The following is a 21,333-nucleotide window of genomic DNA, read 5'->3' as shown; positions in this document are numbered from 1 at the left end:
GGGGGGTGGGGTTTACACCATAAAACTGATCTTTCCATTGCATTATATTGTATTTGCATGTTGCAGCTGCATTCTTTTCAGATATTCACCTTTTATTTTATTCAATTCTATTCTATTTTTATTTTTGTTTACTGTGTATGCGTCTATAGCATATTCATGGTATCCTACATATATAATGAACATTTTGGGCACAGATATCTTATTCAGGTTCAAAAGAATTGTAAAAAACTTACACTTTTGACTGACAAAAAAAGTCTATGACTAAAATTGTTACTAAAACTTGAATCAAAATCAGATTTAGTGTCTTTATTTTTTGGCTGTTTGTATGTTTAACATCACTGGCTAGAGGTTCTATTTGACCCATTTTTAATTTAACAAACTGTTGGTATAATCTACTTCCTGTGCGGAGTGATTGGTTCATGCAAATATAAATATTTCTTCGTTTTTGTATCCAGGGTTCAAGGTTCGCTTTTTTTGATTCCCGAAAAGAGAAAAAAACATGAAAGGAACTGCAGCACAAACAACCCAGTTCAGCCTGTCTAGTTTCAAACTTGTCTAGTTTGAGGTTGTCAGATGCATATTTCAGGACGAGTTTGCCAACCTCTCTATTACTTCCTACATAAATATCAATAAATTAATCTAAAAAGCCTCATTTTGCACTTACGGGGCATGGCTGGTCACAGTGAGGCCCCTGCCAGCCGGCTGTGCAGGTGCAGGATCCATCTGCAGGGTTACATTTTGCCCCGTTGGCGCAGTGGCAGGTGGCGTTGCATCCTGGGCCCCAGGTTCTCTCCGAGCAGGGGGTGGAACAGTCCAGACCTTGCCAGCCTGCAGACACACAAATCGTCAGCCGTGCTGGATTGGTCACGGCTGATCTAAAGTTGCTTCACCAATTTTGCTCCAGTTTGCATCCTGCCACGTGTCAGTGTTCCTACCCTCTTTGCAGAAGCACGTTCCGTCGATTGGGGAGCAGTCCACAAAGTTTTCGCAGGAGCACTCCAGGGAGCAGTTTTTGCCAAAGGTGCTGCTTTTGCATGGACTCTCACAATGAACCCCCTGCAACCACGAATAATAACACTAACTTCAATAAGGCAGATACATATTGACATTCGTGAAATATATAAATTCATTAGATCTGAGAACTAGTTCACTTCACACCAACAGACACTGACAAAGATAGTAATTGATCCTTAAACCTGATTTCTAAGCTCATCCGGTGATTCCTGGCTAAATCACGTCCAGCCGGCACCACTCACCGTGAACCCTGCGGCACACTGACAGCGACCGGTGGCGCTATTGCACACCCCTCCGTTCACGCACAGACATGGCTCCAGGCAACCGTGACCATAAAAACCGTGAGCGCACGTCTCATTACAGAAGAGTCCTGCCCACCCCGGCTGGCACGTGCACTCGCCTTTCATCGGATGGCAGCTGGACAAGAGAATCAGAAGTAAAAAAGGATGAGTTTTCAATTATTCTGATGAGGATGATCCGCAAACTCGTTGTACCAATAGCAACAAGTTGCTAAATTGCCCAGACCAGATCTGTTGAGGGAGAGAGTAGCGACAACTCCGTTCACTCCGATGGACCATTTTTTCCACCCAGCAATGGTGGATCATGGAGCCTCTCAATAGTTCCTGGAAGTGAGCAGCAGCGCATTAGAGTAGCAGCAGAATGGAGTCAATGGACCGTCTGTGTTGCACGGGTAAGACGTTTAAATAATCAGATTGTATATTAGCAGCACATCTGAATCAAATCAACATGTGCATTAAAGCATTACATTATGAACAAAATTTTACCTTAAAAAAACGTATTGACTAACTACATAGAGTAACTACATAGGCACGTCGGTCTGCTTTATTGTAAAAGGATACATTCATTGACTACTAATTATCAAAAATCGCAGTTCTGTCGCTCCGAATTGTGCGCCAAGAACTTCCGGGGAACTATTTGAAGTATACATGATTCCTGTGATGTGCAAGCATTTTGGACTTCCATTGTCGCTACTCTCTCTCTCAAAGGCCCTGGGCCAAACTACAGTGGCAACAGGAGAGTTATGCTGCATTCCAGTTTACCTCAGAACTCGGAACTTGGACCCCGGACCCCGGGGTCGATTTTTTTGGGCGATTTTTTTTACGACATCCCGAGTCGGAATTCCGACTCGCAGGGGCGTTCCATTTGCAATTTACGACTCAGAGGTCGTAATTCCAAGTTCCGAGATCATACTGGAATGACAAACCAGAGTTCCGTGTTCCGAGGTAAACTGGAATGCAGCATTAGGTCAAGAGCAAAGTACACGCCCACATGGTCCTTCGAGGAGGTCGAATCAGGTCAAAGGAAAACACCTGTGAGGGTGAACCACGTCGGCAGCCTGGTCGAATCAGGTAAGAGCTAATGTCAGCCACATTATCCAAGACAGAAACTAGCAGTTAGCCAGACGCATTAGCTCGCCTGCTGTTCCTTCTCCAATATCATAAAGGAATGAAAAATATTTTAGAGGTCACCCCCACCCTTTGGTCTTTTGGCAGTCAGCAGTCAAAGCCAACTCACTCCTCCTCATTTTACAGAACAAACGGAAACACAGCGAGCTCACCGGGCCCACAGGCATGAGGTGCTGAGCTGCACTTGGACGAGCTTTACAGAGGTGAGACCTACTTTTTCGAGTGCTTATTTGACAGTTGCTTCCTGTCTTTAGGGGAGAGGATGAACAGATTAGTAAACTTCCCCACCTTCCGTAAAAAAGCAGCACATCTCATCAACCCTAAACTATCGAGTTCGATGAACTTAGGTCTAAATGGCTAACTTGCCCAAATTAGTGTCTCTTTTGCCCCATTCATTTTAGTATATCTCGAGCAAAATCGGATGATCTCTGCCTCCAGTGTAGCTCTGCCTTGTGCTGTGTTCATTGAAGTCCGCACATTCCTCCGCAATTAGGGGCTGTATGTGTGAATGCAAACTTTGCGGAACTTTTCCTGCCAGCCCCCTAGTAAAATTTCCAGAAAATCCAGAGGCCGAGTGGCCATTTTGATGACTGCTGCGTAATCATCACCACGTCCTGCCTCCTGGATGTTCTACCCAGACGCTAGAGAGCCGTATGACTCAGATAATCTCCTGCTGCGTTCATCATATGTGAAAAGCAAACTCCGGAAAAGGTCTGAACACGACTTTAGAGAATTGTTTGTGTAGCTTTAAGTCCCTTCATCTTCTCCTGACAAGCACCCACTGACCTGAGCGTGTGCTTGTCCTGACAGAGACATGCGCGCTCGCAGTGCATGCCGTATTTGCCGGGTGCACACATCCTGTCCCGGCAGTGTGGGCCGCTGAAGCCCGGCTCGCACAGACAGCCTCCGTCGATGTTGTAGCAGCGGGCGCCGTTCGCGCAGTCGCACGCACCTTTGCAGTCCTGACCGTAGGTGCCTGCGACACACTCCTCGTTGCACCTGAGGGCAGAGCGCAAAGGCTTGTGTTGACAACATGAGTCTGTTTCTGATTCAAGCATGGACCACATCCTAAAAATCTTAACTTCTGTTTATGTTGTGGCAAGCCAGCATGATGTGAGCCAATACTCTGTATTCTTCTGTCTCTGGTCTTTGTTATATAGTCAGAATTTTTTTTTTTGGGGGGGGGGGGGCAATATGGCTTAAACTAACAACTGTCCACTGACTAGAAATTAAGTTATTTGAAATCTACCAAACATCAGTCGACAGAGATTTATATCAAAGGACATGAAAATGGACGAGAATGCCAAAACATCTAGGCAGGCTTTCTCTGACTGAGGATTATGTTACACTTACTGCTGTGGAGACAGCTTTATGTTTTGATTCTTCACTTGCAGTGGAGGGAGAGGCTGTCACTGATTATGGAAGACACCAGAGATGGCATGAATCAGCCTATATGGCAACCTCATGCACAAAAGAAGCAAAAACAAGGCTCTACATCATGACACATTCAAAGGTGCACCTGCATATACACACCTGTTACCCGTGAAACCTTTAGCACACTGGCACTGTCCGGTTTCAGGGTCACATTTGCCTCTGTTGTGGCAAACGCACTCCTCGGCACAGTTTGGCCCAAACCTTCCCTCCGGACATCGCTCTGTACAGACCGCACCCTGCAGAGGAACGAGGGAGACGAAAAAAACACTCAAGAGGCAGAAAGAGAAATGCCAAAGAATTGTGAATGCGTCCTTGCAAAAAACTACAAATGAGACGCCACCAGTTACATGGAAAATAATTGCCTAGTTTATTCTCTGATGGGATCACAATCACCTCATCCCTTGCACGTCTTCCAAAAACAAAGAGAACTCATGAATCTGCATTTTATCCCCGAGATGACAGTTTCAAAATCTCTTTAGGAAAAAAGTCTGTGTTGAGAAAGGAGCTGTTTGTCCAGAGTTTGGAGCCAGCTGGAACAGAACGCATGACCTCATTTCAAATCTAGAACCCTCCGAGGATAATGTGAAGGTCAATGCAAGCCCTAAACCCAAAAACGTACCGTCCATCCAGGAGGGCAAGCGCAGATCCCTTTGCCCCTACAGATACCCCCGTTCTGGCAGGGACAACGCGCCTGGCATTTCCTTGGGCACGCCTTCTCACAGCTGGGGAGAAGGATGAAGATGATAGTAGTCAAAAATAAAACTGTCCTGAGACATTACTAATGACTTTTATTTTAAAAAGTAAAAGTGCTCAGAATCAGAACAAACAGTTTTGGAAAGTAAGTAAGTAAATCTACTCAAGTACAGTACTTTCTGAGGTACTTGTACTGTGCCTGAGTATTTTTATTTCATGCTGTTGTTGTGCTGTTTTTATACTTCCATTCGAAATTGTAGTTTTTACTCGCTGTAATGCATTTGATCATCTAAGATTACAACTGCAGATTAGTAATACAGAATCTAATCAATAAATAAATGATGATACTATAGTTACTTTGGCATTATGAGCCAATGAGCCTACCATTACTCTTGGTACTTGAAGTGTCCTTCTGTTTCTAATACTTTTGTTGACTTTTACTTTCCATTTCTACTTAAGCACTGAGCACAAATGATGAGATACAGACTTCATAGCTTAAGAATGTAGAAATCAGGAAACTCTAGAGCAGTTATTTATATATATATATATATATATATATATATATATATATATATATATATATATATATATATATATATATATATATATATATATATTCATAACGATCTTATGGACAACAGTTAGGTGATAAAACTACTCGGAAGGAAAGTAGAAGAAAAAAATAGAAAAGGCAGAGTAAGAAAGAAAAACAGTAGCTCCCTCATTACTGAAAGACCTGGCAGTACAACAGCCTTTCGGGAATCATCAGCACGATTATATTTTCTGTCAAACCCCGGAGCTGAACGAACATGGAAGGACTTCAGATATTTCATCAAGGAGCTTTATCCCATTATCTGCGTTTCCAGGTTCTTGTTTTATTTAGCTTAAAATGGTGTGTTGCGCTTTCACATTGGCAGTATAAGAGTTTCCACTAATATCTAGTGGGGGGTGGGGGAGAATTTTCCTTGCGCACTCATCCTCAGGGGCATCTTAAAAAAAACACATGACTTATGGATTATAGTGTAGTTCATCAGCTTCAATCTTCTTCTTTTTTCACAATAAAATTGAGTTGTGGAAAAAAAATTATGTAGCTGGCCCTGAAATATCTGTGTGACAGAGCCTCAGAGAAGAAGTGATGTGTAATGAAGAGAAGTATCATGTGTCTTTCAAATGAAATAATCAACTGCACATACTCTAAAAATGGCTCATACCAAAAGAGAGATTGTACATTTTTTAGCCACACTAGTGGCATGACTCTGCAGATGGAAATGTTGTCAGTTGGTCGAAGTAGCTCACCAACTATTGGATGAATTGTCATGAAATGTGGCTCAGACCTTGATTGTCCCCAGAGGATGATCCTCTGATTCTTTCACCGTGAGGTTGACATTTGTGGTTTTCGGTGAAATAGCTTGGTGACAATTGGATGAGCTGCCAGCATGGCTGAATATTCTTAATCCTGTTTTTTTTTCTTTTCTTCATAGAACGACCCTTGGAAATTCTATGCCCTTTTTAACCCACTAGCCTCAAATTGGCCCGTTAGGGGAACTAACTACCTCCGCCGAAGAATTTATATTTTCCTCGGCGTTTTTTTGTCTGATTCTTAGTAAGTGGGATTACACAAAAACGACTCAACTAATTTCTGTGGAGGGGAAGGGTAAGACCCAAGGAAGAAATTATTAAATTATGGAGCGAATCCGTGGAAACATGCTGTACCCTACAGCTTGTTTTTATTCACTTTCTTTAGCATGGCGAGAACATGGCGCTAGCCTTGGTGGAGGTATGCGCTTTTCAAGCACCCTTTTAGTTACAGCCACCATGGAGGATGTGATTGGTTCGGTTTGTCAGTTTGTCCATTTTTGTTTGTTGGCAGGATTATTCAATAGATTATGGCAGGATTTAAATGAATATTTTATCAAAGCTACAGTAGGTCTTGGCAGTAACAGGTGATAGGATTAAATTTTTTTGAATGATTCTTCAGCCTTGCGAGATATGGATTTGGGTGAAACGACACACAGGAGGAGGATTGCTCAGCCTTAGCATAATTGAATCGAAGCTCATCTCCACAAAGTTAATGTGCTCTCATATGCTAAGCTGCCATCATTGTTTTTTGTGCACTCACAATGTCCCAGTGAATCCGTCCCAACACGAGCACTCCCCTGTTGCCTTATCGCACGATCCTCCAGTGCCACACTTGCACCTCTGCAGGCAGCCTTTCCCGAAGGTGCCTGCTGGACAGGAGTCCTCGCAGTAGCGTCCTATGAACCCCGGGGGACACTGGCATGTCCCCTTCACGGGATCGCAGAGCGCGCCATTCTCACACTTGCACTGCTGACTGCAGCCTGGGCCCCAGTGCTTGTCGTCACAGGCTGAGGAGTAAAAGGACAACTGTCATTTATTGATCATGAAGAGAACTGTTCCAGAATATGCTGTTGAGCCGAGATATTCAAACACACAACCCCCGATCTGATGCCTGGGTTTACTTTAAAATATGAATTTGGATTTTAGATTTGCGTTTTCTTTTTTTAAATTATTATCTTTAGCTCCAAATGAAAACATTATTCTGTTTTCTGGATTTTAGAACTCTTTTTTTTCCCCCAATAAAACTTTCTCCTGCACTTAAACAACTACACACACCAGGGAGGCTCCGACTCTCATTGCCCACATTTTCCAACAATTTCAACCAGTCATCTTCCAGTAAGAGTCAACCCTACTCTGCAATGCTGGAAATGAAATGAAAACACAGAGGCAAAAATAACATTACACATGGTTATTCTCAGTTGCATTATGATGAAGTTTGATCAATTTGTGCCTGTGTTTTTCCTCATTTAGTTTCTCTCCCGTAAACCCCAGTGTACATTTACAGAAATATATGACATCATGAAAAACAAACAGAAATAAATCTGATTAAATTCAGAGATGAACAACAGAACAGAGGGGTTGTTTAGGGGGGGGAGGGGTACTCTCTCTTCCACACATTAGTGTGGATCTGCACATCCAAATGTGGCCCTGTAGCTCAGGGGTGTCACATTTCCAACAAATAATTTCACATTTGCAGGGAGATTTGCATGGAGCTCACGAGACGGACGAGTTTTAAATGGTTACGTTTACAGAAGCCTGGAGACCCGCTCTGGGGGGTTAGCGTGCAGCGGACATTCACACAAGGTTTGGATTTCAATTCATGACGGTGAGATCTCGACCCTCCGAGAGAACCCCGGATTGGTCATGGGTGCATTCCTCAAATTTCTCATCAATAACTTGGACTGTCACGGACAAGGGACATCGTCGAAGGATTGTGATATCCAATAGCAGTGACTTAACAGGTGGATGAGCGCAAGCTCTCTTCTCTCAAGACAAAAACAATGCCAACAATTTCATGCTGATTTCTGTGAATCCTCTTTTGAGCAGGAGACATCCATGCAAAAAAGAAAAAATATCAGCTGTGCAACAAAATCTTGAGCTACACGTCACACGTGTCCAGGTCCACAACCCCCCCCCCCCCCCCCCCCCCCCCCGCCTCTTCTGTACATATGCCCTGCAACAGCTTTGACAATAATTACATGGAGGGTCGAGTAGAGCTAAATTTGGTTTGGAGCAAAGCGCACTGCCATTGGACTTCAGTGTTTATTGCACTAACCCCGACGCGGGACCCTCGCCTCTTTTTGTTTAAAAGAGTCACAACTTCACTTGTTCTCTCTGTTGGCATACAAGAGGGGTTTGTGCCGGAGTGTGTCGCGGTGACTAATGAGAAGTTCAGCTGGAGCGGCAATTATATTTACACAGACATTTTCCAGGAGAGCAGGGGAGATTTACCCAGGGGTCTGCGGGGGCTGTCAGCACAAGGATGCGTCCCGACAGCAGATGATATTGGAAGCGTGGATTTCCGGCGAACAGCTGGCAGCATGCGAGCCCCTCCACCGACCACTATCAAAACTCTTCCCTCTCTGTTTGTTTATCTGCATGTAAACATGCGTCGCTGAGTGCGAGTCCTCCTCTGACGGCGTTGCTGAGTTTGTTTACTTTCATCACATACAGTCACTTCAGCCGAAAGTGTGTCCAGCTTTGATCTAATCATTTAAACGGGGAGCAAAGATCAACTCGAAGTCCGCGGAAGTTTGACAGAACGGAGCGTTTTTTACTGTGATCACACGCGTTTACGTGCGTTCAGCATTTAACACTGACGGAATGGACCAAAAGTGACATTTTTGTAAACGCGCAGAGTATCAAGAATGTCACCTGTACGGCATATGACCAGAATCTAGACCCAGCTGAGTGGCACACACTTCAGAGCTGGAATCTCCTCACCGCCCTTTATGAAGAATGCACACTAATATGGTGGGAAAATTCTTCCATTTCCCCTGTGAATTTTTTCCAGTTTTGTTTGTGCCACACAGTCGCCTGGACTCGCTGCTCGCTTCTGATTCCAGCTCGACGAAGTGTCGGGACTCAATTTTCCAGACATTTTCCGGAGTTCATGTCCGAAAACAGCTTTCGTGTCACCTTTTCGGACACAGAGAATACTTCTCCCTCTCATCTTCACGGTCCTAAGAGCGTTTAGTATTAAAAAAACTCAGACCCCTCTCCTCTTTCCCACAGTTAGATAGCTCAACAAACAGGCATCCAGGAAGTGTCGGGTCTCTTTCTGCCAAAAAAAGTCACCCGTTTAAAAGGAAGATACAGTGGAGCCAAGGCTCGGGAGAGAGTGGAGTGAACGAATGAAAACAAAGGGAGACGGTTTACGTAAGTGAGGGGAATGGTGGAGAGGGAGTGTAAGGAGAGATGGAGAAAACTGGCCCGTGCAAGACGGGGAGTGGGGTAACATTTTCCATTTCCCCTTCCCATCATCCCCCTGTCAAGACACCGACCGCTACCCGTTAGAGCTAATTCCATCTCTCTGCAGAGGAGTGGGGGGGAAAATAGAGGCGGCTGTGTACTATTGACCCAGCTGAGTGCGATGAAACGGGCTGAAGGCAGTGGAAAACTCCATTTCAGTGAGGGGGAACGGCAGCCCTGTGAAATGTGGTCCTGGTTTCACACTTGTGTTTGGCCGATCAAATTTAAAGAGGTTTCTGACTAAGACTAACGTGGTCTGACTTTGCCCCTGCGAGTTGCTGCCTTTGAATAAACATTATCTAACTTTTTCTCCTGACTTTACTTTTGCTAAAGTTCCAGCAAGGAGAAGATGAAGATTTACGTCTGTTGTTTTTTATAGCCCTTGGCTACTTTCAGTTCATCATACAGTAGTTAACTAACTTATTGCTCTCATACCATTTTCAACACATATGTAGGTGTAAGGAGTTTCAGCGTTATTACACTTGATGGTTTTATTGTTGTAGCACCTCTCACTCTCATTAAGAAAAGCAGGTGTGGAGTTATGACTATCATAACTGTTAATTTTGAATAGTAACTTTCGGTGAGAGGCGGAGAACTGAGACACTTCTGGACTGAGACTGACATTAATGACTCATCGCCGCGCATGCGGTAATGCTCCCTTGTCGTTTCCATTGGAAAGGCGTCCCGTGTGTGATGGAGTGGTGTAAGATCAGGCTCTTGACTAATGGCCAGTTGTCATTTCCTGTTGTTTGTGTGTGCATCTGAAGAGAGCGAAGAAAAGAGAAAGTGATGGAATTGGGGGGGAGAATGAGCGAGAGGGTGAGTGTGAGGAAATGTCTGTGAAGGAGAGGGATAAAGGCTGATTCATACCGCTGGAACAGTCGTCTCCTCGCCAGCCTCCCTCACACTGGCAGCGGTCAGGAGCGACACACCGGCCGTGGACACACTCCTTTGTGCAGCGAGCTGTTGATTGAAAACACAGTTTATAGCAGACCGAGATTTTGTGGGAAAAACATTATTAAACTCTTTAACAGATATCAAGATGTGCAGTGACTTGAAGCTGTTGCATAACATTGGAGGGTAAAGATGATTTATATATATATACAGCTTTACATAAGGTAACATTCTCACACATACATATCCACACTGACGGTACAGCCATTGCAAGTACCCCGTCACCAACACCACACTTTGGGTTCCAGATGTGTTTGTTTAAATGGAACCAGATGTCATTTAACTCTAGTAATTATACACATGTGCATATTTTTTACAATACTTGTTTATCACATAGGACAAAATAATCCTGGAATATTTTTTTTTCAGTTTGCATCTGTACAAATACCACTCACGTAAACAGGAATGCATTGGTTATGTACTCTGATATCTGTGCTCGTACATTGACTAGTTTTCAAAAACCCACAATGTTGGTGTCCTGCTCCTCTGGCGCCACAGTAGTTGGTAGTTTATCGATTATTGTGGAAATAAATATACTGAAAGTTTAGCTTTACTCTACTCCAACTTGAAATTCTATTTTTGTGAAAAAAAAGATATATATATATTTCAAAAATCCTTTTTATTATTTATGATTAATTAAGCTCCACATTGATTCCACGTGGCAGCATGGTGGACCAGTGGTTCGCACTGTCACCTCACAGTAGGAAGGTCCCCCCAATATTTTCTTTGTCATCAAAGTTACTTTTTTATTCAATCAACAATCTGTTCCTCTGAATCACAATCTTTCCATCATATTCCGCCCCTCATAAACTATGATATGGCCGACAGCTGGGCTCAACCCAGCAGCTGAACGCACCAGTGCTGGATGCCATTCGTACTGACAGCATTATAAATGGTTCTGCTAGTAATTAACTTAATTCCAACATGCATTTCTGACTGACGACTAACAATTCTGCAAGAGACAACTGTTTTCTACCAATGTGCAACTGAGAACCGTGTGTTGTATATACACGTTTCCTTGTTTCTCTTTAGAGACATAAACAATAGTTCATTGATTATTTTCTCCAAAGTTGAAAGTGTGTGTGGACACTGGAGGCTGGAGATTTGGGGGATCTAAGAAAAGACCAACATGTCATAAAATGAAGGACGTGGGTATCATTATCCCTAATCATATATTATTTAGAAAACACGACCCAAAACACTACATTGTACTCAAAGGGCAGTCATAGATGACACGTTGAAGAGATATTTCAATTATAGTCAAATCAAAAGTACACACACACACACACACACACACACACACACACACACACACAGCCGTGGCCAGGATTACAGACTGCTGTGAATGTTTGCCCAACAATAAGCACAAATGCATATTATCTTCTCCAGCTTTCGAGGCATCTGCACACAAACATCGTATTATCACCATCATCATTTCTGAGATCAACCGGTTCGTAAGGCTGAGCTAGAATTTTCTCGACCACTGGGAGACATTTATGGCTCCGCTTCGTTTATGTGTCACTGCCGCTGACACTCAGAAATAACAGTGTGTCATTGAGCTGTCGACAGTTATTTTTTTTCAAATGACCACAATATTCAACTACGTGTCATTAATTTAAACCACAGCACCTATACATTTGCTGTCATGTTAAAATCAAAGTCATATGCAGGAATGTTTTAAAGCCATATGCATTTAATTGAAAATGTTTATTTTCATCATTGTCTCAAGATTTTGGATGACCGTCACAAAATATAATACAATATTCTATCAGTTCAAAATAAAATTAAATGAACATCCACATCACAATACCTTTCACCTTTCTCCATTAATAGGCCATGACCTGACATTAAAAAGCCCCTCTTGGTTTGGACAACTTGATATTTATAGTCAATTATTCCCTTTGAGTTTTCACCCGTCCTTTTTTTGGGTAAATTGGTTGGTTGGTTTGTTTGTTCGTAAATAGGATTAGGGATTATGCAAAAACTACTGAATGTATTTCCATGGAACTTTGTAGAAGGATGCGGGACATGGGCCAAGGAAGAACCCAATACATTTTTTGCGCTGATCCAGACAAAGGGGCGGGTCCAGGTCCAAGTTTTGGGGTTGTTTTTTTGTTGTTGTTGTTTTTTTACCGATATCCCAATAATTCATGGATTTTGATGGAAACAAAGGCATATTTGCATCTTTAGGGAACTGATATATATGAGTGTGTGTACAATTCGGTCCAGCATTATTGAAATAAATGGGACTGCTGGCCCTGGTCGAGTGCCGTACTATTTTTGCATTATTTTCTTAACTTTGACCCTGGTGTCATTTTGAAGACTTCAGTTATCTCAGAGCATTCAGGAACACATACAGTATGAGGGAGTAGTTGTTCTACCCTGAACTGTATATTGCGGCAGTGCCACACCTCTGAGTCCATCAGACTTTTTTGGCTGATGGAAAACTAGTTTCTGCTTCAACGACATTAAATCCTTGAAATTATAAAAGTTACCAAGATGGGAGCATCAGTTTGAAGTTTAATATTCCAGCTCGGGCTGCCAGTACATACTGTGCAGTTGCAGTATGAGAAGCCTCGGTGGGATTCAAACCCATCATTTGGGTAATTCCAGTGTCATATGCCATTGACTTTGCACATTGGGTGGAAAAAAACAGCTCGCTTTGCGTAATGAGGATGAGTTATTCTGTGTGCACAAAATGTGACATTGTTTGACTTGCAGACCACAGCCATCATTTCAGCTGCACTTGACTGCTGCGGATTTGTTTTCCTCCATCGTCGTGTTTCAGCGTCGCATTACTTTGTTTCACGAGTGTGTCTCTGTGCTGGTTCTGCAAACATGCACATTTGGTTTTGACTGTACAAAGCCAAATAACTTCAGAATTCTAGCTGTATAAAACAGATTATTCTATATGACCTAAAAAAGAAGATCCTGACAAAGAAACTTGCTTTATGGAACCAGAGTTGTGCAGTCATTTTGGGAATTAATCCGATTAATACAGTATGTGTAAACAGATTGAGCTGTGTTTACCTGAGCATCAGTGATTTGATATCATTTATAGTTTATATAAGGCCATAAATGTGATAATTGTTATATCATAGCGTAACAGCGTGAAGCTAATTTACAGCCCAGTCCTTCGTTAGCGTTTAAATGGAAAACCAAAAAACAGGGCAGATATATCAAACTATACATGTGCATATTTAATACATCAGTATAATTACACATGTATACAATGTATAAGCATTAATGTGACACGTGGATTCAATCAAATGTTACTCAGTGCTGTTAAAGCCATTGTTTCACTTGCATAGTGAAAACATAAAGTTTGGTTTTGATGTTTATTGTGGAGATGGTTTATTAAACCTCTGATGATTCCCTGCTGACCAGGGACTAAATCTTCTTCTCTAGATTCTGTTTCATTCTCAGCTTTCCTACTGTCTGATTCAGGGATGTTAAAAGGCTGATAAAAAGGGTTTCCACGGTTACTTACGGACGCATTTGTCCCTGCTCTCATAATAGCCCGGACAGCACTGGTACCTCTTGCGATAGTCTGTCTTCACCGCCTGCCTGTAGGCCGTCTTGTAGGTGATCCTGAAAGAATAACTCGGTCAAACAGGATGCTTTCGACCCGCCGCTGACAGGAACAGGAAGTCAGCCCAACGGGAAATGAGTCACCATGCTGGCACTACCTGTGGCGCATGCATCTGTAGGCGGTCCGAGGGTCCGAACAGGGCTCCTCTGTCACCTGGTCGTAAGGATGCAAGTAGGACTCTTTGACTGAGGTGGTGAAGCTGAGAAGGGAAAGAACAAACGGCATGCACTGTTGATGATTCACAGAATAAATAGAAAAAAGATTTCTTGGTTCAGACTGAACGACCACAACATTTTGTAGATGTTCATGGTCTCCAGAAAAATAACTTTGGTGATTTTTTGTCTACATAGCATTTTCACAACTAAGAGATGGGCCGACACAAAAGTTGGACCGTACAGATAGTCATGGTTCTCAGAGGATGAATCCTACTGACTTTGTGATTCTTTAATGAAATTTATCAAAAGGTTTTAGAGGGATTGTCATGAAATTCGGTACAGAAATTCATGTCCTCCAGCGTGAATAATCCTTTTAGTGATCTCTTAACTTTTCTTCATGTCAAAATTAGTTGGTTTGTGACAATTACCTGCAAATTTGATAACATCCCCATCCGCAGCACCAGTACTTTGTGTCACGGGCGACAGTAATCAGGAAACGTTTGCATGATAACACAAACTAAGATTGTCCACATGAAACATTACGAAAGTTTCCATTTTCAGCCTCCTGACATTAGCATCCATGCTCGGCTCTGTTGCGTTAAAGCCTCAAAATCCACCTTATCAATTTACCTGATCAAAATATTTTTAATGATTCAGGTTTTTTTGTTGGAAAGAGTTTTTCTACTCCTTTTTATTTATTTGAAAGCTATGGCTTCATGTAAAAATCCTACGCACCCCAGGTTGGACATTTGCAACAGCAACATTGAATTTCGATTTTGGCAGATGTGATAATGGGCCCTGATGGGTCCGATCGGCTCAAGTCCAGGTCAACCAACTATTTCTATCCTGAAAACTGATCTGGCTTTATTTGGAGTTTTCCATCTCTACTGAGCAAGAATATCCCACAGTGCTGAGCCGCTGAGATTTTTACCATACAAGCGTACTTGATCGTTTATGTGTTAGACGAGTGTCCTGACCGACCACTGACCCTCTTGAGTCCTGCTAAAACTACACAATAAACTATTTTATATACAGTAGCCTATAAAAAAATACGTTCAGTTTCAAGCCAGACCAGAACCATGTATTTGTTTGTCGTAGATAAACTGGCCTCACCTCTCCCACAGGCTGCACACATTGGGGTCTCTGGGGTTCAGGGAGCAGCTCAGACCAATCAGCACGCTGGCGATCAGCGGGACGACGGAGCTCTGCATGGTCGGCATCGTCCTGAGGGGAGAAATGAGGACAGATATTTAAAGAGGGATGCAGCTAACCAAACATGTCAGAGCGGGGCCGCTAGAGGACGATACACATGAAAGGGAGAAAATGTCTCAGTATACTATTTTAAAAAGCAAAAAAAAATCCATTCAATAGTAGTATGTTTTTGTAATTTCCTTTTTTACAACTGAATGACAAACCTGAACAGCCTTGACACAGCAATAACTCTGCAGTGCTCTACAGAAGGGAAAATGTTGCACACAGATGGAAAATGGAAAAAAAGGAAACTTTTTAAAGTCCTATTCCCACTCTCAACAAGAGATTTGCATTCCCCGTTTTTTGCTTTTCATTTAGAATAATTAACGTTTCACGGTGTGGCAGATAGAAAGATTCATTGAAAACTGGCTGTGGGTACCTATAAATTGTGGTTAAGATTTAGCCCCTGACTGTAAAAGAGTTCATTAAACACTCAGCAGAGGTGAGGCGAAGAGCCAGACCCCCCCCCCCCCTTGAGCTCCACACTCTCTGAATGGCGAACATAAAACACAGGCTTCAGGGGAAAAACCTGAGAGGAGCAGGTCAGAGTCAAGTAACGTGAATCCCAACTTCATCCTGACCCCTATCAATCAGTGCACCAGTGAAGCCTCCACACTCGTCTGCTGTCCCCATCCACACTCCAGCAGCATCTGGATCTGATCAGTGTGTCGGCCCAAGAGAGCGCCTCGGCACGGGGACCATGTTAGGCTCTCAGGGAGCAGGAGGGAGGCAATTTTTTCCCCCCATTTTCCCCCCTTCAAAATATCCCTTGGAAATGAACAGAAGTTCAGCAGGCCAGCGATGTGAGTCTTCTGGCCAAAGGGTAAAAGCATCGTGGGAATGTAACGACATTTCTAAGAAAACATCGGCGGCGTCATGTTGACATCGGATCGGAAAAGCATGTTCTTCACTGTTTTGTCAACGTCTCCTTTGACAGATTTGCTGTAGCACAGCTTCTCATGTTATCTAAATCTCACCTCGGGGGGATTTCTGATCCGCTGGGACAGTGACTGATCAAGTGACTGATCGAGATTATCTCCTTGGGTCAAGTCACTCGTGGAAAAACATCCCTCAGAGTTACTCTCCAGTTTTATTACTATTATTTGTGTTTATTTTGAGTAAAGTTTAGGTCCAGATTTTTTTCAAGGAGGATAAACTTGATGAAACTAAATCAACACTCTGCAGCCATGCTAACAGTAGGCACTGTGGTGCTTTGAGCTAAATGCTAACATCAGCCCTTTATTTATAATTCTGAGCTCATGACAATTCTAGATGAAAATTGGGGAAAGATTTTTTGTCAAGGGGAAGAAAGGTGAACTAGAATCAAGGCCTCAAGTTCGCTTTGCTTTCGCCAGCCAGGAAATATGGTCACAATCTCCCCTTCTGTTCCTGAGTTGTTATGTTAAGTATTGTATTGATGGTGTCACAGTAAAGTTGACCTCTGACCTATTTGGATATAAACTGTTATCACTTTGTTTCTGAAAATGTCCTATAAAATTTGTCACAATCAGTGCATTCATTTCTTGAGTTATAGTCAAAAGCAGGTTTTTGTGACGTTGACCTTTGACCTCTGACCACCAAAAGCAACTGGGCTAATTCTTGAGTCCGAGTGAAAGTTTGTGCCAAGATTCCTTCAAGGCGTTCCTGGGATATCGCGTTCGGGATAAAGGGACGGAAACCCCCACAAAAAATAGTGCCTCCAGGCCACAGCTGAGGCATAAAAAATTATTTGATTTGTAAATCTGTCCGTGGTTGCTGTCAGTAGTTTCCACTCTCATCACTCTGGATCCTGTTTCTAGCCCTGACCTCGTCGTGTCGTCCGTTCGCGGTGGAGAAACAGATTTCTTTCACTTTCAAAGCACACATTTGTACTTTACGGCTGATATGGGGGGGAGAGAAACAAAAAAAGGAAGCATGACTCTTAAACACAGATTGATTCTTGTGAGTTGAATGGCCCCTTTTCATCACATGACAAGGTTAGGGTTAATGAAAGTTAGAGTGAAGTTTAGGGAACTACAACTTTAGTTTGCGTTGGGAGGAGATTTGGTTTAAGACAAACAAAGTGAGATCAAAAATCAGTAAAGAAGAAAAACTATTATTTATAAATCAGCCCCTGGCTTCTGGCAGTAGAGTCCATTGTATTATTTCACTGTTAAACTACTGTCTTGCCCCGTGTCCTTCATGACATATATTTGTGGTGGAGAAAAACCCCCCACAATTCTCTTACTTTCCATGCACATATCTGCATTTTTAAGTCCACATGCTTGGGAAGTTTTGGGACATTTCCTGAGATGGGGAGAAAAACACGACTGTGGCTTCGTGAATAATGCATCGCCCTCGCTCACTGCCAAGGTCGGCGGTTCACTTACCATCGGCGCAACTTCTAATATGTGTACACAATGTGTTCTTTTTGGCACTTTGGTGGAAAATGCACATCAGAACGAGGATTATTTGACGTGTCCACAGGAGCTGTCCACCTCTAAATATCAATGGTAGGCTCACTTAACAGATTTACGTGGACGTGAACTGTCCAGCGGTTGTTATCACCGCTGGGGATTTGGCACGGTGAGGATGACTGCAGCAGTAATCAGCGTGAGTGCACGGATCTTTCTGCTTCTGATAAAGTGCCTCGCCTCTCCACCGTCAGGAGTTAATTCGCCCACTGGCACAAACGCTAACGCCTAAGAAATCTGTGCCAGAAAAAAAAACAAGAGTTTTATGACAACGGGCATATGGCTTTTATCAAGAGGAGTTGTCAACTTCACCAGCTACTTCATTGGGCCGAGGGTAAATATTTTTCATTACCCTTTTTTCATTTTAATTGTGTTTCATTAGAAGGGCTTCAAAACCGCATGGGAATTCTTAAATGGTGAGAAAGCGAGTGTAATGAGTGCAGACGCAGTTGTTTTGTAGTGCAGCTCAGCTGCTGTTTGCATCGAAGGGGTTTTGGGCAGTTAGAGCTGCTGGAGCTCCGAGTGGTAATGTCATCATTGGTGAACCGGACGCTCCAAGGGAGCAACCCTGTTATTTAGTGAAATGAAGAAGGGGCAGGTAATCTAAAATGGAGGTTTATACATGAAACTCTACCTCAGCTCTTTGCTGATTGATTCCTCCCCTTTCCTTCTTGCAGCCTTCTCCTCCCGTCCCATTCAGCTGCGAACTCTTATCGCTTTCCTCTGGGCGTTTTCCAGCCGCAGCTCTCAACCTTTTCACAAGTACCACGATGCATCGCAGCTTTTCCGTTTTCACCTTTGATGCGTTTAGGTAACGGCTACGGTAACTGACAGTAATGTGAGCACACTCCCACAGTTCACATCCACTGGTCAAAGTAGTAAAGTCTGGACTAAGAACAGTAAATTTAAAAACAAAACAAAAACAACACTACAATAGTAGAAGCTGCTCCAACATATTTTTGGTCTCGGTTATACTGAAAAAGACAGACAATCTCGTCCAGTGCAGTGAAACTTTCATGTGGCTGTTTAAACCAATAGAAAATAGGCCGAATGCCACACACACACACACACACACACACACACACACACAGGCGCATGTCCCGGTGCATGAACACACACACATAATCTCTACATGCACACACACTCCAACACCCACTACACCGTCTTTAAGGGACCGATCTTGTGTTTTCATGTTCGGGAGTCAAATGAGTCCCATACGCTGAAACAAGTTCGGAGAAAAACTATTTTTAGTGTCTGAGGACATTTTGCTAACGCACTGGGGTTCTCTTGACTCATGCTGTCGAGGTCCCAAAGCAGCGGACCAAGCGTACGAGCGTCGTACGAACTGAGGAATGCCGTGAGCTGATCGAGGGCCCCTGCAGCACCTCTCTCCAGAACCGCACAGAGGCTGCAGCGAGAGAGAAAAAAACAACAAAGCGCGAATGAAAACAGATGCACTGGTAAACTATTAATCTCACGAGACGTTCGTATCAATGTTATTCCCATATTCCGTTTCAATCACGGGCCCCTCAGGACGTATAAGTGCTGACGACAAATGAATCATTTTGATTCAATTTCATGCATAAGAGCCATTATCTCGACAGATGAGTATTCCTGTCGGACTGCATGTACATACTAGTGAAACACTCTGGACAGCGACTACACCCACGTGAGCAGGACACGTTCTCTAATACGATTATCGCCATTTGGGGAAATGGGGTCATTTCAGATGAGAAGATGCAACAGTCACTAACTGGTCAGTAACTATGTGGATGAAGGCAGAAAAAAAAGACTGGTTCTCTCCTGAATTTACGAAATCCACCATCCTACATGTCTTAAGTTTACTGATCAACACATTATATGTCAAGTTTTATCCTCCTCCAACTCATACGATGAACTTCGTCGTATGTGGTAAAAACGACCATATCGACCGTTTCCTAAAATAGCGCCTCTACAGGTGACAGCAGGTTCCGCCAAAAATACTTATTTCGCCTCAGAGCATCTTGGCCTATCATTTGCTTAACCAGGTCATGGTTAATGAGCTTGTTAAGGTAATGGTGATGGTTAGGGTGACATGGCAAAGAATCAGCACGATCACTTTACAGACCAGGTCAACGACCACATATGTCGTAATTCGCTGCTTCAAAAACTATCTGGATGTTTTTGGGTAGAGGACGGTCTTGAGTATTGCAACAACTAAGGATAAAATTCTAAACACATGAAATAACAGGTTGAAACCACCTGCAAACAGACACTTCTTCTTCTATGAGCTATGATTGAGAATTTCAACCATTTTTATTCAGAGCACTATTAGCTTATACTATACACACACACACACACAAACACACACACACACACACACACACACACAACAATGTCAGCAAGCTACCAAACAAGGTGACAGCCTTGTTTGGTAGCAGGAGAAGTCCTGTGGACAAGAGAAGTGGGAAATCAAACCACCAACTCTGAGACCAAAATAGAAACAAATTATCAAATATGTGATCTTAAATTGTATCCTCCTAAAATGGATTAAAACTTAATACAGGTTCCATGGAACAAAATACTTTTTTCTTTTCATTCTGGTTCAAGCGAAGCACATGGCGCAAAACAAACTGTTTGCTTCCCGGTTTCCTTTCTATCTAACCTCAGATTCCTGTCTCTATTTATTCCTACACGGCCTCGGTGCCATGGGGGACAGAAAAAATAAAACAGATGGAATAGCATATTGGGAGAGCAAGAGAGACAGAGTGCTGCCAAATACTAGTTCGTTTTCATGTCAGTCAGAGAGGGAACTTTTTTCTCGTTCACTTAGAGACATTTCTGAGCTTAGCTTTGCAGACGCAAACGTACTCTTCAAAAATCATCACGTAACCTAAACTTGAAATGCTTTTATTCTGTGAACTACATTAAAGCTCCAACCGATGTTTCCGAGGTAACCAAACACAGGGCAACATGGTGAAATACTATCGTTTTTCCAGCAGACTTTCTGCTTTGGAGATATGACACACGATCATGCAGGTGCGATGCAGTCCTGAGTGTGAATCTGCAGGTAATTTATGCCTGGTGTCAGGCTGCCCTGGTGATAAGTGACTCTAATATTAGCACCACATTCCCATAACAGTTTAAATGTCTGATGTGAAAAAGAAAAAAAAGTTCATAATAAGGTCACTCATAAAACTAAATTGACAATGAGGGATGCAGCGTTAGAGAGGAAGGATCGTTTTCAATGGGGTTTATAAAAAACTGCTGAATAATTTTAAAATAACAAATATTTTTGAAAAATACTAGAAACTTGGATGAAGATGTGTTCTTTCTAAAATGCAAAAAAACAAGAGATCCATTTCCAGGACTTTGTCATTGCAATGCAACAAAAAAGTTTTTTCTTAATCCCTTGAATTAATGAGATTCCTTTTAATTTGGTATAATAATAGTCACAGCAATTTAAGAAAGTTTAAAAATAAGAGTTTGCTGTGATTTACTCAACCGGTGGTTCCCAAAGGGAGGGTTAAGGAGCGGTTCACCTCTATTAT

At 42.7% G+C, this 21,333-nt stretch overlaps 1 protein-coding gene across 2 annotated transcripts in view; it reads right to left on the bottom strand.

Annotated features, from left to right (window-relative positions):
- The window catches only part of pear1 (platelet endothelial aggregation receptor 1), a 47,378-nt gene that overhangs the window by 8,957 nt on the left and 17,088 nt on the right, over positions 1-21,333 (bottom strand). The window contains exons 1-12 of one of the 2 annotated variants that reach the window (XM_035627187.1): positions 19,081-19,168; positions 15,213-15,323; positions 14,042-14,143; positions 13,843-13,943; positions 10,269-10,361; positions 6,688-6,934; positions 4,495-4,597; positions 3,975-4,111; positions 3,228-3,440; positions 1,257-1,431; positions 936-1,056; positions 665-828 (exon numbers count right to left, since the gene is read on the bottom strand). In XM_035627187.1, coding sequence (XP_035483080.1) covers positions 665-828; positions 936-1,056; positions 1,257-1,431; positions 3,228-3,440; positions 3,975-4,111; positions 4,495-4,597; positions 6,688-6,934; positions 10,269-10,361; positions 13,843-13,943; positions 14,042-14,143; positions 15,213-15,319 — 1,563 coding nt within the window. In that variant the 5' untranslated portion in view covers positions 15,320-15,323; positions 19,081-19,168. Of the gene's footprint in view, positions 1-664; positions 829-935; positions 1,057-1,256; positions 1,432-3,227; positions 3,441-3,974; positions 4,112-4,494; positions 4,598-6,687; positions 6,935-10,268; positions 10,362-13,842; positions 13,944-14,041; positions 14,144-15,212; positions 15,324-19,080; positions 19,169-21,333 lie in introns of those variants that run through there. The other variant, XM_035627180.2, reaches the window with a different exon arrangement.

The sequence above is a fragment of the Scophthalmus maximus genome, chromosome 1, assembly GCF_022379125.1.
Source record: "Scophthalmus maximus strain ysfricsl-2021 chromosome 1, ASM2237912v1, whole genome shotgun sequence".
NCBI classification, from domain to species: Eukaryota; Metazoa; Chordata; class Actinopteri; order Pleuronectiformes; family Scophthalmidae; genus Scophthalmus; species Scophthalmus maximus.
The sequence above is the reverse complement of the archived record's forward strand: the minus strand, read 5'-3'. Positions and strand labels throughout refer to the sequence as shown.